This window comes from Glandiceps talaboti, chromosome 7 (assembly GCF_964340395.1).
Source record: "Glandiceps talaboti chromosome 7, keGlaTala1.1, whole genome shotgun sequence".
Taxonomy (NCBI): Eukaryota; Metazoa; Hemichordata; class Enteropneusta; family Spengelidae; genus Glandiceps; species Glandiceps talaboti.
Genome location: NC_135555.1, coordinates 17,236,279 through 17,254,807, shown reverse-complemented (window position 1 = coordinate 17,254,807; position 18,529 = coordinate 17,236,279). Strand labels below are relative to the sequence as shown.

The 18,529-nt window shown below is 34.0% G+C and overlaps 2 protein-coding genes across 2 annotated transcripts in view; one reads left to right on the top strand and one right to left on the bottom strand.

Annotated features, from left to right (window-relative positions):
• The window catches only part of LOC144437283 (26S proteasome non-ATPase regulatory subunit 7-like), a 38,074-nt gene extending 20,546 nt beyond the window's left edge, over positions 1 to 17,528 (bottom strand). The window contains exon 1 of the mRNA XM_078126206.1: positions 17,331 to 17,528. The gene's annotated coding sequence lies outside the window, so the exon portion shown is untranslated. The remainder of the gene's footprint in view (positions 1 to 17,330) is intronic.
• LOC144437282 (uncharacterized) overlaps positions 1 to 18,529 on the top strand; it is a 109,259-nt gene that overhangs the window by 13,785 nt on the left and 76,945 nt on the right. The window contains exon 2 of the mRNA XM_078126205.1: positions 8,476 to 8,610. Coding sequence (XP_077982331.1) covers positions 8,476 to 8,610 — 135 coding nt within the window. The remainder of the gene's footprint in view (positions 1 to 8,475; positions 8,611 to 18,529) is intronic.

Here is an 18,529-nt window from a genome sequence, read left to right as displayed (position 1 = left end):
TGTACATCAATAGCTAACAGGAAAAGGGGGTATGGAAATAGTTGTCATGCAACTACATGTAATCTAGTCCAAACCCCTATAAATACATTTGACAATTGACAATAAATATTACCTGGGCATGTCCAATATGATAAATCTGGGGTCCTCAAAACATACAAATACATGCATACAATGTACAACTCACAGAGCAAAAAAAAATGGATTAGAAAGATAATTTAGGGGACGTATGCCATTCAGTGCTCTATAAATATGATTCAATTAATTCACGACAATAGGTGAATAAAACGTTTTTTTTAAAAGACAATAGAAGTGAAATGTAAATGCTAGCGGTAAAATAAAGTTAACACTATGGAAGATTAAAATGTGGAAACAATATAACACTAAGAGAATAGCCAAATATCAAAGACTGTTTTAAAATGCAAATTATAGATGAATTGAACGCCTGTGTTCTGATTTCTTTAATACATGAACCATTGACCAGAGGCTAAAAAGTTCAACAAATATATGAACCAGGTGACTGCCTTAATGATAGAGCAAATACGCACTAAATTATGTATTTTGAATTAAGGTAAATTTTGTAGAAATGACACTGTATAATTTTTAGCAATGCAGGTATGATTTTATGTAACTTTTAAAAAGACTCTAACCCTCACCCATAGACAATGGGGGGGGGGGGGGACGACGACTCCTCAACCCCTTAATTAACCCATAGACAATAGAGGGGAAACTCCTCACACACCCCCTTAATTAACCTATAGACAATAGAGGGGGGCTCCCTCACCCCTTAATTAGCATGTAACTATGTTTACTGGGGTTCTCAAACCTTCAATTAATAATTCAAGCACAAACGATATTAGATTGTTAAACAGTGAGCAGTATAATTTTCAGTAATAAAGGTACTTTGTACATGTATGATGATTTTGCATAACTTTCATAAGACACCCCCCCTCCCTCCCCCGCCTCCCTCCCCACCTGTAGTTATAGGTGATGCAGTCCTTTTAATTATTCAAAATCACGACGTTTTTGAAATTACATGTATTGATGTGTGGTGTAAAGTGTTTGACCCCTATGTCATACAACATGCTTCTACTACTGTACTACATTACTAGTAGTGCAATAAGTGTGTGTTGTACTACACATATTATTGACTCCCAATACTGTGTAATAGTTCAAACGAAAATGTACTGTGGCTGTTAGAAATCGTTGTTGTAAAACCTACAGGCGTCATTGCTGCAACTGTATTAGGCGCACCGCAATCACCCTCGCAGTGGTTGCATCAGCAGAAAATATTCGTTGGTTTGTGAGAATGTAAAAAAATTAGTAGCGCAGGGTCAGTATAGTAAGATCATTAACACTTATTGCAAACCAATTTCTGTAATCCATAAATTCGTGATTACATGTACTACTATAATAATCAGAATTTACAGCCAGTTTTTCATTCAATGAATTTGTGATTTCTCCGACACCTACTTGTGAAAAACAAACAAATTTGTCATTCTGATACAAGTTTTGGTGACACCAGTAGACAAGATGTTGTGTTTATTTCATCACCTTGTATTCCTTTTTTTTAGGGGGAATCGAGTAAACTCACAAAATTGATGACTAATTGTCTGTGTCATTGTGTTGACAGATCATGAAAGTAGAGGCGACCTTGTGAATTCCTTTTCAGACATTTGTATATTATATAGATCTATTAAGTGTCTTTTGGCCTCAGAAGGAAGATGATTATTTGCTTGACTTTAAATTCTAAAGTCAATTACATTCTGCCTCCGTAATAATATCTTCATTTTACTCCGTGGATCAGTATGCTTTCTCTATTTTACTAGATAATTTTCATCGGTGCAGTATTAAAAGTAATAGCTTTAAAGTTGTACAAAATGCAAAATGTCATTATGAAATAGATTATGTCACTGCACGACCTACAGAGAAACACGCTTGAAAGCAAACTCTGAACTCCATAATTTGCCTTTGATGATTTTGAGGGACCTCAAATTGTGAATAAAAATGAGGGCCATTAAACTGCTTTTCAGATACAGTTTCTCGTAGATACATGTATGTTTGTGAAGGTGCTGTAGGCAGTGTGTAAATACAGGGATATGGCACATACGTACGAAATTATACATGTACAAAATTATACCATGTACAAAATAGCGTAATGTGTGTGTCTTTAGAATGATAGTTTATAAATGTTTACCTTGTGTATTTAACAAGATGTCAGAAGAAATGGAAATTTTAAAATCATTTTCATGCGAAAAAGTGATGCCCAGGAGTATTTAAACTTTTATAGCAATCAAATATAGACCAGCAAGTCCACTGTATCAATCAGAGCTTCAAAGAGAAAAAGACAAATTTACATGTTGATCACAGCTATGCAAATTGGCAATCTATTGACGAGTGACGTTAATAAGATTTGTAATAACCCGTATATTTCATACACATCTAATCTTGCCCATTGAAGCGTTATAAAAAGTGAGATTTTATGGCTTGCATTTAATTAGTAACTTTGCAATTTCATTTTTATGCCTAGCAGACAAGGTCACATTCTGACCTTATTGAATGCGAAATTTATGCACGATAAGGCTGAAATTCCCTTAATTTCACCCCGGCCAGTAAATTATCAAATTACCAAGGATGACCCGCAACTACTGAAATGCATCATAAAACCATTGTTGGAGCTGTACGCCGTAAATCTTACCAGCATTTATGTTTTCAAATTGTGATTTTTTATTGATAAAAAATGCCCCTCATCAAAACTTGTAAACCATTACGGCGTTATTTATAAATCTGAAAAAAGTTTTTGTTATACAAAACGTAGTAAGGTTATTTCAAGATACAAATAAATAAACCCAAAAGAGATCCCTAGAGGAAAACACAGAAAAAGGAAAAAAATTAATAGAAAGTAAAGCAAAAAATAGGTTTGAGGGCAAATTTTAGTATGTCGTCGACTAATATTGATGTAGAGTAAATTATTGAACTGTAAAGAATCAAATTTGATTTTTTCGTTAGAGTTCACAAGAATGTGGAAATGGCCTAAGGGAGATGATGACTCATTGGAGTAGAGAACAAGAAAACCAACTAAATATTGTCCTCAAAAGTGAATACGACATTACACATGTGCATGTTATTGTGTGTTTGTAATGAGAAAGGGAGGAAGAGGGGGAGGGGGGCTAAATATTTTTACACCTAACGTGTGACCATGCAACAAAATTTTGGAGGGGGACCCACCGGTAATAAAATGGAAAAACTTGGTAAAACTTACATCAATTTCTATACCTTGTACTGTAGTTTTGGTTGGTAACCGTGGTAACAGGTGGAAATCTGCTAAAAACTTGCCTAGATTACTACACTAATGTACCATAGTTAAGTGGGGAACGTCGGTAAAATATCTGGAAAATACAGGTACGTTTTACCTACTTTTAAAACCACCTTTAACAAAAAACACTGCATTGACGGCTGACCAGGGTGTAAACTACCGTACACTTGTCCATTGTAGTACAATAGATCTCCATAATTATTTTTAAAGGGGCACAGTCTGCAGTTTAAAAGTTTTAGAGTGGTCATAATTTCATTTCAAATTGAAATATATACAGTGTGTAATTCCTAGTGCAACATGTTGAATAATTTCTAGCAACTAGTAGTAGTAGCAGAGTACTCAGACATCAGGATGACACCTATGATGTCATTTATTGGTTACCAAGCTTCTTTACCACAGTTCAACTGTCAAAGGTGAAAGGTCAGAGTTTAAGTTTGTACTTCACACAGCATGCCCTGGTGATGTTAGGAAATAGTAAAAGTTCAAGGATTTTTGAGGTCAAATCTATCAAAAACAAATAAACTTTTAAGGTTTATCTAAATATATACATTTTCTACTATTTCCAACTTTGCGGAGGAGACTCTGTAAGACGGTTAAGTGTTCAAGATTTCTGTGGATTATCATCAATTCTAACTTTTTGCATATTTTCCAGACGATTTATGGATGTAATAACCCACAAATTAAAAATGAATTTAATTAATGAATTGATTAATTCACTCATTCATTCACTTAAAGGCCAGGGATTCAATCCTATGTTTTCACGTTAGTGTTATCTTATCAGTTGAGACAGAATGATTGCATATGATTATTCTTCTGTTATGAACCAACTTTTCCTATAACTTAGTCATACAACTTTTTTTCACACACATAGATTTTAACCCTAATCTGAACTGGGCTTTCAGTCCTATTGATATGATAATCTTACACTGGAACATTAATGCCTGTGACATCACATATGTACGATGTTTTTCCTCAATCCAATGAAAACACTTGTATGGAATCCCAGTAAAATGATGAGTGGGGAGGGAGGGGGGGGGGAAACTCGGGTACATGTAGATTTACCTTTTCACCACCCTTTAACAAAAACACTGCATCGTTGTTCCTGACTGATTGACAGATTGCTTTGAAAGAAATAATCAATATTTTAAATATGAAATGAAATGAATTAGTCTTTATTTTTTTTTCTATGTGATTCAACCTTTATAATTTGCCAAATGTTTAATTCACACGTTTACAGAGGAGTGATCATTTCTAATGTATATTTGGTACATGTATGTGTGTATAGGAAAGGTTAAATGGGATCATGTTTTGACTCTTAAACTTCAAGGCCCATGATTCAGTCTCAGGTTCTCACACTAGTGTCGACGTTATAGAGCCAATGTAGGATAATTGTTTTGGCAATAACAACTAAAATAGCTCGGTCAGATGACTGTTTTTCTGTCCGAAATATGGCATGTTAATCCTAATTTGACATGGGCCTTTAAACTATTTTGACCCCCCCCCCCTTCCATTTGCATACATAGATCCAAAAATAATTGAAATGAAGAGAGTTTTGTTATTCCCATAGCTTTCTCTTAAGTTGAGATATTTTACAATTTGTCTTGTATTTCATGATCAGTGGAACAGTGTACTTCTGTTTCAGATCACAGCTTTCCCAAGAGAGTCAAGTGGTGGCAGCATACCATACCACAGTCCCATGTATATATCAAACTTTGAAAAACAACATGATACTTGTTCACACAGTGTGTAACCTTTTGTTTGCCAAAAGTTGGCACGTAGCCATGTAGTCAATTAGAAAAGAAACTCCTCAATCCACATTTCTTAATTGAAGTATAATTAAATAAAAGGCTGTGGAGAAGGAAGAATGTAACATGACCTTGACCTTGACCTTGATCCTGCCTCAATTCTCAATAAACACCTACTCCATACCAAGTTCAATGTCGGTTATAATTTCTAATGTTTATTACTGACTCATAGTACACTGATTTGGTACATAAATCAGATCGCTAAATCGTGACCAAACAAGCTGCTGAAAAGTAAATTATGCACGGTTTTTTGTTCAAATATAATACACTAATGAAATCAGCTTATTTTCTGTGTTACTTTTACTTTAATTTGTGATTGTGAAATTGGATTTGTCAAAGCAAACAAATTACATGGTTGACCTGTAATGAATGAATTGTATGCTCTTTTATCCTTGTCATAGTTTAGGAGAAATTGGAAAAAGTTTCAATGACAATTTTTTGGAAATGTTTTCACTTTATTTTGATACCAGTTTGTGGAAAAATATTATTGTTATTATGTCAGTCCAAAATGAAAACAAGATTTGCTGAAAAGTTACAGAAAAACAAGAATTTTTGTCAAATAATTTTGGCGGGGAAAGAAAGACAATTTTGTCATCAATTAATAAATAGTGGTACATGTATGTACATGTATGCTATGATTCCAGTCTGAAATAAAGTTACATTGTAAGATATACCAAAAACTTACAGAAAAATGTTCATTGTTGTAAGTAATTTGATAGGAAAGTTACATCCTTTCATCATAAATTCAGTAATAACTACTAGTTTACATTCCAGATGTGTATAAAAGTTAAAGAAAACAAGAATTTTTGTCAAAATAATTTTGTTGCAAAAATAACACAATTTTCTCATCAATGCACAAATAAGCATTATTTCTGGGAATCCAGTCCAAAATAAAGTTACGTTACTCTAAAAAGTTAGGGTGAAACAACAATTTTTGTCAAAATAATTTTGATGGGAAAATAACACAATTTTCTCATCAATGCACCAATAAGCATTATTTCTGTGAATCCAGTCCAAAATAAAGTTATGTGAATCTAAAAAGTTAGGGTAAAACAAGAATTTTTGTTACATGAGTTTTCAGCAGTGGAAAGTGTGTTGCCCTGAAGATGAGGTCACAAGCTACTGATCTTTTGTAAAGAATATAGTTGGATTGTGTAAATACAGGGTGAACATTCCAAACTGGTAATTAGCTGAGAATTGTAAGTAGGTAGTTTATCCTTAGAAGCTGCCCACACCATTCTTACATCTTACCTCAGTAAAATCCTCTTGTTTACTAGCAGCTAATGTCGTCATTCCTGTGTATACTTCACTTGTAGAACACCAAACTTGTTTAATCTTTGAATACTTGTAATGGTTTCAAGACCTTTCAGTGGTGGAATGTGTTTATTCTATCAACAATTGTAGTGCATATGGTTAGTTGGAGTCATTTCTCACTGTGACCTACCAAATTAACTTTTCCCACCTTTCGGGTCTAATTTTTCTCACAGTTCTGTTCATTTCATCTACTTATTTTGAAAAAGTGAAGATAAGGGTATGTATATCCACAAAATTAGATCAAAATTTTGACTGAATTTTTCCAAAATTATGAAATTTTTTGAAAATCTGAAAACTTATGATTATAGAACCCTTACTGCAAATGAACACTGAAGTTGGCCATGAAATGAAAAGGGATATGCAAATGTACAAAACTGAACCAAAAATTTGACAATAATGGTGAATTTTTTCAAATTTTTTTGAAAACTTCTGAAAATCCTGAGATTGTTTATGAGTCTAGAACCCTTATTAATCATCTAAGTTAACCAAAAGATGAAACAAAAAAATATAAGCCTAAAAGAACAAACACACCAAGATAAACATTATGAAATGCAAAAGAATTTAATAATAAAAATGTCTTGTATGAAACAAGTTCAGAAAATCATCTTCTTTGATTTCCAATCTTTAAATTTTGATAAAAATTAAAAAAATATTTGAACAAAACTGAAGACTATGGAAAGGAAATGAAGAATAGTCTCAATATTTCTTCCTGATATCAATGAAGAATTTGAAGCGGAAGGCAAATAAAATGAATATTGAGCATATAGAAAGAAGACGGAAAAGTTTGTCTTTGAGATTGTTTGTATTCTCTGCAAGATCTCACTTTGCCATGGCCAAGAGGAAACAATTGAAGTGTGCAGCTAGATGTGAAGTAGCAATCCGAATGACATCAATTAAAGCTGAAAACGCAGTGAGTGCACACACAATTACTGACAAGTCGTACATTGCCCGGCTAATTTCTTTCACTTGATGGACAGCTGGCTTTCAAAATCTTGTGCAAAATTCATGAAATCAACTCCAATCAAATAATTGCAGTGACAAAACCAAATTTCCTCGAATACATCAGGCGGTTGCCATTAACCGCACTTCGTAGTTGAGCTGACTACTGAGTAGGAGATAGAAAAAGAGAGAGAGAGAGAGGGTCCTGATGCAAATTGTATGTTTGAGTATTACTTTCTCCAATTAGTTTTGCAAGTTGTCCAAAAAAAGTTAGCAACCTCGTGGTCTGAGACTTTGTTGTTGTCGACAGGCAGTGTATATTACCAGGGTCACGGTATTGTTATAAGAAACAAAACCTTTTCAAGTTAATACCCAAGCAGTTGGACTGAATGAAAATCCCCTTTTGTGGACTTAAACAGAAAATTACAAAATGGCTTTGTGTGGTTTTCTAAAGAAATTCCTATGAGGGTTGGGACGTTTCATGCCCAAGTTGTAAAATTTCATTTAATATACGTGTTGTTTATTTGATGACATCACAGCTTGCTTTGATTTCCTAACACTGTCATGACAACAAGACAGCACATATTTTACCTGTCGCAGAAATCATGAATATTTTATATCAACGTAATAAAGCATACTGATTTTTGTCAGGAACTTTTCCTGTTGCCTTTTCAGGCAGGTGTTTTTGTGATTTTTTGGTGTTGAGCAAAAAGCCACACGTACTTTTTTTTCCTCGTGAGTAAATGTCTCCAGAGAGAATATGTATTTTTGGGGTCTCTCTGTCTTCTGCTTTTCACAGTTCGAAAATTGTACGAGCTGCTACTTTTTTTTCAGTGTCATTTTAACAAAAAAGTGTTAAAATTAGACATGTTAGACGAACATGTGACGCTGTATTTTCAGGATTACACCTGCAAACTGACAGGACGTGGCAATGGAGAATGAACTAAAATGGATTTTAACGAGTCTGAAACCCCCAAGACAGCAAGCCGATAAGGTCATTCTGTTGGTCCAGGTTGAGTTGGAAATTGCCTTTGGTGCCGCAGTAATTAATCCAGGGGGAACTGACATCTTTGCTTTGGCATTTTTTTTTTATTCTGCTTATAGGTTGAGTTAGAGGCACGAGAAGAACTTTACCAACTTGCCAAAAATAGCCAAAGTCGAATTGGTCTTTTCCAGGAGGAATGCTTAAAGAGGATTGACAGGGCACAAGATGGACTGAGAAGAAAACATAATGAGGAGGTAAGACACAACAAACAATAAACTATCAAACTTGAATGATAACAGTTCAATACTACATATAGACATTTATCATAGTGTTCATTTTGACGAGGGTAGTCAAACTGGACAGTTCAAAAGTTCAATGGTTCTTTCATAAGTTGAACTGCATGTGAGTTTTAGCTTATTTATCTCATTTGATCCACCAAGCTGGTGAATACTTTTGGTTGTTTAACCCTCACTCTGTGCATAACTTAGCGTATCCAAACAAGCCCAGTGTTTTTTGTAAAAATATTCCTTCAAATATTTCCTAAACTATTTATAACTAAAACCTTATTTTTATTTTAAAAATTTAACAAATTTCAGTATTTGCTGTTGAAGCAAAAAAGTTACATCTTTTATATTATCAAAATTTTCTTTTAAAATTTGGCTTATTTTTAGATAATTTTTTCAGTTAAATTTTGTGTTCACAAATTTGAGATTTAATTCAAAGCGAATATTATTCTACTAATGGGAGGTACAAACATTTTTATGACCCTCCTCCCTACAAATGTGTCCAATAAATCAATTTGACACATCACTGGCATACAGTAACTTCTTGTCAATCTGACCCACCAAACTTTGGTGTTCCCTGATTTCCAATATATGATAACTCAGTTTTTCTCATTTTGACAAACAAGAAAACCTTTTCTTTTAAATTGCTCCCTGCCCCCACCTATCCAAAAGCTATGTAGTTGCTTCAAAAACTAGATTCCAATAAGGTAACTCTACTACTGCAACTTAGATATTCTGAATTGCGAGATTAGCAAAAATTCAAGGGATTTCTCCAAATCATATGAGCTCAGACTCAGAATGGGATGAGGGCAATTTTAGGATCATGTGGTGTTATCTGGGTGACTTGTACTCAGTCAATACTAATACACTCCTCACCCATAATACACAAAGCAATGGTCACGGGCTTATTTCTAATGATTATTACTTAAAGTCTTGAAAGTTTGTTTTCACGACTTGAGTCCTTCTGGGTGTCTACAACTGTGAATATCTTGCCCTACCGAGTTGCTTATAAACCTGTCCATGTAAAACCCCCTTTACAGCAGATACCATAATTGCATTCAGTTTCAGTGATACAAACATGTTTGTTAAAAGCCACAGGTAACATTAACAAATGTGTTCAATGTGATGGGTGGGCTCAGCAACCAGACTGACACTGTAATTGTGTACACAATGAATGTGAAATTCAAATGATCCCACTCCTTTATAGCACAGATCTGGTAGCACCCATCTACTGTGATTCATTACTTACATTAATTAAACAGATGTAACTTATCTAAGATTTTGTTTCTGCTTCTTGGTTGAATGTGGATTGTGATCATTGAAACAGAATGCGATTATAATTTCTGCTGTACTGTAAGTGTAATGGGGATGACTTTTTAGTAATGGCTGTTCTTCTCTCACTGTATTATTTTGCATGAAATCAGCTGCCATTATATGAGTACATATCTGTGACAACACACATTCCACAAATAATGAATATCGTGATCATAGCACTGTGCAATTATTACCCCTAACACAGACCTATATCGACACAATGGCTCTTTATTTCCTCAACTCCCAAAGGTACATACAATCCAATGCAGCCTCTATAAGCACAAAGGATTATTAAAAAGCATTCACATTGAAACCTCTATACCACCAGGTACCCAATTATACTGGGCTGAATGGGCAGCTCAGTCATGGTTCAAGTCTTGCCCAAGGACTCTAACAATCTATGTTCAAACACAGACGACAGCTTTGAGACTCAAACTTGCAACTTGCTGATTTTCGAACCCAGCCACTGTAACCATCATGACTGCACACAGGCAGCATATGTTGAACTTCATAAAATTCAAAAACATGCACTTGACTAGTCAACTACAGGCTCATGCATTACTAAGATAAGAACCCCAAAATGATGGAATGATAGTGCAGTCTTCCATCAGTACAGTTACGATGAATTTGAACATTCCCTCACTGGGGAACTGAGATGAAATTCACAAGTTAGATACTATACTCTGCTATGATGTTAAGAACTTTTCAATCAATAAGCAAAAATTAAAAATGTATGAAATGTTTGTTATAGTACGTACTTTAAAAACTTTTCAGACATTTTCTAGCATTTTGCAATTGATGGAGTTACAAACGTAGACTTGGTATATATATGTTGTTTCACATCCTTTTTACAAATAGGAAAACATAGTGGAGTTGTTTTATGAATGAAAAATCCAAAATAAATACCAATTTATCTAATATGGTTGCCCGTATGACCAAGTGAATGAAGGTGTATCTTATACATGTATGTTTGTCAAGTTTGTGTCGAATATTAGAAACTTTCATTCCAACATATGCCCATATGTAGTTCAAGTAAAAATATCCAAATATGTCGATGACATGTTATTTTTCATATTTTCATAATATGTTCACAATCTCATATGTGGAAAGTTGCTTGGTTCCAATTTTTTTCAACACAACCAAAAAAGATGTTTCCCAATTTTTTTTCCTACAATTTTCAATAAATCCATGTAATTACTGTAAATCAGTGATTAGATGTTTTGGTTTTAAATGTACATATATATATGTTAGACAATCAGGCAAATCCAATTTTTTTTTGTACTGAAAATGGTTATATGTGAGTCGTGACCCACAGCTTAAAACACATGAACTCTCAAACTGTACTCAGTATAATGTATTACTCGGGTTTCGTTTAGAATGGAGAGTCATGTCAGAGATGATAATGTCATAATTATGATAACCACTCCTTTATGATTGACCTTTTCTGTGATCATGAATTCGTATCTGAGTCACTGTGACATCAAGTCATACATATTCCTTCTAATACTTTACGCGTTTCAATACGGTCACACAGCATCGACGGCGGTTGGTTTTATTTTTACCGTTAATAAGGCAGAGGCAGACGTTTATTCAGCCAGCGATAATCAAAGCTAAGTGTTTGCAATTATCAACGGCTTCAATTCGTGCAGAAACACGGCTTCTAATCACGGCACTGAAATCAAAGTAATGAAACACAGGCAACAAAAGAATGGAGAGAGTAATTCCTTCTGATGTGTCATACACCATGCGGGTCAAAGATCACGATGACATCATACAGGTCGTAAGGTTAATTAGAAAGCTGGAGAAAGGCAGATGAATATCATGATAAATCATCATGATCGTTCCAGTATCTTGTCATGGCAAGTAGGCAACTAGAAGAATCTTAATTACCTTGGAATACTTTCCCCAAATTTCAGATTTCTCATTTAGTTTACAACTGCTAGTCATCAATCCAATTAAGGTATATGAGTCTTGTCTTTTCTCTACAATTTGTCAGATTATTTTCAGTTTGAGCCCTTCAGATTTACCTGTTTTTTTTCTTCAATTTTTTGTCTTTTTATTAAATTTCTTTTGTTTTCATTACACAGACTTAGAAATTTTGATCAGATTTCACTTCCACATTTGATAACAATGATTGACTCTGTGTACGTATGTGTGTGTAATTATGTATGTCATTATGTATGTAATTCTATATGTATTTATGTATGTATATATATATGTTTGTATGTATGTATGTATGTATGTTTGTATGTATGTATGTTTGTATGTATGTATGTATGTATGTATGTATGTATGTATGTATGTATGTATGTATGTATGTATGGTATGTGTGTGGTATGTATGTGTATGTATGTGTATGTATGTATGTATGTATGTATGTGTGTGTGTGTGTGTTTGTGTATGGTATGTATGTATGTATGTATGTAGGTATGTATGTATGTATGTATGTATGTATGCATGCATGCATGCATATATGCATGTATGCATGTATGTATGTATGTATGTATGTATGTATGTATGTGTGTGTGTATGTGTGTGTGGTATGTATGTATGTATGTATGTATGTATGTATGTATGTATGTATGTATGCACATGTGTGTGTGCTTGCGTGCGTGTATTCATGCATGCATGCATGCATGTGTGTGTGCATGTGTATGTATGTATGTATGTATGTATGTATGCATGTATGTATGTATGTATGTGTATGTATGTAATTTGGGGATCTGTACTATACTTCTAAGAGAAAATAGATGCATAGGTATATTTCACTATTTTTCAATCTGTGATCTGCTTATACTCAGTCTGGCGTTTACAAGATTACCTATCAAATTCAACTTTATGAGGGATAACTTCACAAACAATATTTCTTGTATGACAAAATCTTAAGCACCTAGTCTTCTGAAAAATTATCACCATAGCTCATATCTTTGCGATGATCCAAGTGAAATAAAAATTAAAACTATGAAGCAAACAATATATAAAAACAAGAAAATTACCATTTACATTGTATTGAACTTAGAGAAAGGTAAAGAATTTCATACCCCAGGACAAAACTAGCATTACTGTGATGAAAGCCAACTTGACCTTTGACCTTTGCACTTTGAGGGCAGTTTGCTGCAGGTGATTACATTTGTATACGAATTACTGAAAAAAGGACGAAACATGATGGTGAAATCAAAAGACAGTTTAGAAGCATTCATCAATGTTCTTTGATAGCTGTCCCCCCTTGAGTCAATACATGTACATACATATTACAAACTGTGGCAGCTGTAACTGTATATTGCAGCTGTATCGAGATCCTCTGGCTTTTTGCAAAGCATCATGGGAGATTTAGAAGGTTCTGACTTGAAAATGCTCAAACAGAAACATAGTGTTCGCTATAAAACAGTGTTCTCTATAGAAAATTCTTTATAGAAAGTGTTTTACACTGTTCTCTAGAGTTCTCTATAGAGAGTTCTCTACATAGAGTTCTCTATAGAAAGTTCTCCATAGAAAGTATTTTACAGTGTTCTCTAGAGTGTTCTCTATAGAGAGTTCTCTACATAGTGTTCTCTATAGAAAGTTCTCTATCGAAAGTGTTCTAAATAATAAGTGTTTTCTAGTGTTCTCTAGAGTGTTCTCTATAGATGGTTTATTTGCAATAAAGGCCACAGGCGCAAAGAGCTTATGCAACACAAAATATACAATTCACAAAAGATAGTGGAAGCACTGTATGAAAATTAGGTTCTCGTTTTGAAAGAATAGTAAATGAAACATGCCAGCTCATTTAACTTTGTGACATTTTGTGAGCTTACCAGTGATTTCAATTTATCATATGAAGGGTTTTCGTAAAACGATCTTTGGAGGGATTTCTGAATGATCTGTTCTATATAGAGAGTTCACTATAGTGTTCAATATTGAAAGTGTTCTCTACAGAAAGTGTTCAGTATAGAAAGTGTTCTCAACAGAAAGTGTTCAATATTGAAAGTGTTCTCTACAGAAAGTGTTCAGTATAGAAAGTGTTCTCTACAGAAAGTGTTCAATAATGAAAGTGTTCTCTACAGAAAAAATTGTGTTCTAGATAGAAACAGTCAAGTTTATCGTTTCTTCTTTCACTGAAAGACTCAAACTATATAATACTTTTTCTCTCTTTTTTCGAGTTTGGAAAGATAATTCCATTAGGCTATTCATTCAAGTATGCGGATGATACACTTTATCTGTTAACAGAGTTGTGTAAGGCATTCACCTCACTGACACCTGGTACATTTGTTGGAACATCTTAGTCAGTTGCCTACAGACAGGTTGCATAAAAGTCATTGATAGAACTCTGAGAGGTGACATCAAATATGATACGGAAATGATCTAATACTTGGATCACTCACTGATTCGTCATTACCTATTCTGTCTTCATTGACATCGTTGAAAACTCCACCAGATGTGTTAATATTGTTACCATGCTAGGCATAGGATGGAATTTTAATCAGAGTAGAATCCATTTGAATCTAAAAATGAAAACTAGATGGGACCAGGAATGATGATAAGGGCTGGTAACTGGATAAAGAAATCAACTGGCTATTCCACAATTTCTTGCTGCCCACTTTCTCAGGAATATGTGTTTAGAAATTCTTTGATTCAACTACTATATATCCATTGTTGACCATATTTAATTTGTGTTCCTCGAAGCTTTTACCCGCCTACTTTTCCAATTTTGCCTGCTACTTGTAAAATTAGCTACATCCCTGTGGTCTCAACTTAAAACTCATTTCAAAAGGCTTCCAAAAGTATTAACTAGCATTTGCCTTGTTAACAGAGCGTCGTCAGATCATTTGCTGTATGTTTTCTGGAAACCATTCAAACCTCAACAAGTTAAATTGTAAAATTGTTCTTGTATAACGCTTTAAAGTGGCACAAGCCGACTGTATAGGCTTTTTTTGACAAAGCTAAGGAGTTAAGTTAAGATTAAGGTTAGGGCTAATAGGTTTAGACCCCCTAACATAAACATTATTTGTTTCATCAGCCATGTTTGTCCAACTCTTCTAAGTCAACCATTGGATATTACATATTACAACATGGTAATAGTCCACTATCTGGGTGCCCTTTAAAGGCCCATGTTTCAATCCCGGGTCATCACATTAGTGTTATCTTAATAAGAATTACAGGTGGTCATTCTTTTTGTTCTGGGGCAACATTTTTTATAGTTCTGACAAACAACCATACTTCACCCCTACATCTTTTATACAAATTCGAACTGGCCCTTTAATAAACAACTTTTATCAGATTTATAAAAATAGGGTTTACCCTAGCCCCGTAACTTTGACCTCAGTTAGTGACCTGAGTGTGCCCTATAAGCCATTTTTGATGCACCACTGATACACAGTAATGTTTGTTATCTTTGAATATTTTGCATTTTGGTTTCCCTTTTATACTATGTAATGACTTGCAAGAAATCCAAGTTTTTAAGATTTTGACTATAGAAACAAAATTTTTGTCTTTTTCTAAAAAAAAAAAGAAAAAAAAAGCACACACTGCATACTACAGAGCATGTTAAAAAAATACTAAAAAGTTTTAGTAAAAGTTTAATTACAAGAATTTTATTTTTTTGATGACTACATAAACATTTTATGGTATTGTAAAAATTCTATATGTGCCTTGATTTGAGGAAAATGTCATCGTGTAAAATAGACCTGTTGCCGGTTCTGAGATACATCGTGCATCTCCCCATATAAAAAATGCCATGTATTGTGTATATATGAGGTGGAAGGGGAGTGGGCTTTCCACACACTTCTCGGGGAGGATGTTTGTCACATGGCCATACCCTGGGTTTACCAGTAAAATTCTTCTCTGTCATTTGATAGCATTTACTCTTTGTTCTGTAAAGTTACTCACAATTAAAAGGTCAACATATCTTTTCATCATTTCATGGTGAAAAATGTAATTTGATCAAATATAATAAAGACAAAAGAAAAACATAAACGTAATAACGTAAGTGACGTCGTCTCATGCAATGCATCTTGGAACCAGAAAACGAACTCTTTGAAATTTCACTTAGCACTTTAAATAGTACATGGTAGTGCAATATCTTTTACCATGGATTCATGGTTACAAAATAACTCCCACAATGCCACATTCCACAAATGTTCATGTGTAAAGTGCTTGTCAGTGTAGGATGCATCATGGGAATAAACAGTAAAATTGGCACAAGACCAAATCTCATTCCCTTAGGCTTGTCTTTTTTTATCAACAGAGAAAGTGCCCACACAATAACTTAGATTCCAGACTGAAGTAGAATACTTCAGCTTTGTAAGCTGCTCCATTAAAGAAAAAATGGATTTTTAAGTACATGGAAATGTGGGGCATCTAAGGCTTGCATTCACACTAGTAGCTTTGGGACACAGTCTACTTTTGCAAAAAGTTTTCGTACAACTTGTTCAAAACTTTTTCTGAATAAATTGACAAAATAGCATGTGATCATCCTAATAAATATATATATATATATATATACACCGAAAGGCCAGTAGCCTAGCTTGTACAAAGAAATAAGTTTATTATTATTAATATTATTACTATACATGTACATACATACATACATACATACACACACATACATACATACATACATACATACATACGTACATACATACATACATACACATACATACATACATACATACATACATACATACACACACATAACATACGTACGTACATACACACACACACACATACATACATACATACATACATACATACATACATACATACATACATACACATACACACACATAACATGCATGCATGCATGCATGCATGCATGCATACATACATACATACATACATACATACATACATACATACATACATACATACATACATACAACTGTTTGAAATAACACATAAATGTATCCGTATATATGTTGGCCTTTTGAGGCACTGACAGAAGGAGATGGGCAACATCAGACATACCCCCATGTAAACAACTCAGTGTGTCCAACCATTAATCTTTCTTTTGTAATGTGATTTGTACAGACTGGATAACTTCAAAGGATTTAACATGAAGACAATAAAATGATGAAACTCGCTGTGACATAATTCCATTTGTAATGTACAGGTAAAATGAAAACAAAGTTCCCGAAGTAATCAGCTAATTTTTTTTTCTATTCTTTAGACATAAAAAAATCAAGTAAGTTATTGGTTTATCAGACTGTGACCTTTGCCCTCCACCCTCCGTAAATCTCCCATGACAAAAGCTGTTCCAACAAATCAAGCATCCTATGGGACACTGAAAATGACAGGTTCAAAAATAACGTAAATGAATGAAGATGGAATACTTTCTGTTTCGTGAGAAAAAAAAATTGAAAAGTCTATTAAAAGTGTCATTTATTGAGAGTTGTTTTTACCTTGCAATTATGTGTCAGAATCCCGAAGCTCTGCCATTACCTGCAATCCTTCCAATCACAGTAGTCAACAGACCTCCAGGGGTCAGAGGTGAGCCTCAGTGGGGCTCATTAGCCAACCCATTTCAATCACAGGAGCTTCTATGGCTTGCAGGTTTTGACACATACGCCAACGGCAGAGCAATCTTGAGAAATGAATTTTTAAAATAGTCGGGGTCGGGGGTTAAGATGTGTGGGGTAACACATTAGCTCTGTAATGACGACTCATCATTGACTCCAGGGATTAAGAACGACTGTTGTGTCTATGGAGAGCCACCGATGGGTCTTCTTCAAACACGGACTGTCAAAAGTCTACCTTGTCATGCCTGTCTCTACGTATCAGTGTCAGTCAGACAAACCCTTTTTCTTGTACAAATATTTATCGACAACTGTCTCACTCGTCATCATAAAATTTTAAAGAGCTTGATGTTTTCCACCGTTTTTTTTTTCTGTTTATGAATTTTTCCGGCTTCGGTGTTGACATTTTAAGTAATATTATATATCAATGGTTGTAGATAGTATATCATTTTAAATTTCTCTGATACCCTGCATTTTTTGCAGTGAAATGTTTTGATAATTTTAGATAAAAAATTATAGCTAATGATGAGTGTTTCTAGAAAATGTACCCATCTAGGGTCTTGTGAAAAATTATTACGTCTTTTTAAAATAATAAGATATTTCATAAAATTAACTGTATTTTGATCAGAATTTCGACATTTATTCATAATTGATATTAATTTGCATAATTCCAGCTCAAAAGGAATGTGAAATATGAGAAAAAAAAATGAAGAAAATTCAAAATTTGTGTGAAATGTTTTGGCAGGAAGTTAAATATTTTGTACAAGCGGGTCTAAATTTACACACTCACCGCTGCTGTGGCAAATCTTGGTTAATTTTTTGACCTTTTTCTACAATAAAGGTCTCCAATTGGCAAGTATCAAATGATACACAGTGAAAAAAAAAAAGTTGATTTTTTTTTTGTCGAAGAGAAAATTAAGAAAATTGCTGCCATTACTGTGAGTGATTGAACAGTGATTTTGGGTTGGTAATTTGTATCTGTTGATGACGTCTGCCAGACCTATTAGACCCGATCACATTTCATATACCCAAATTATCACTGAAACTCATTTCTTGTCTGCAAAATAAAAAACGGCATATCCTTT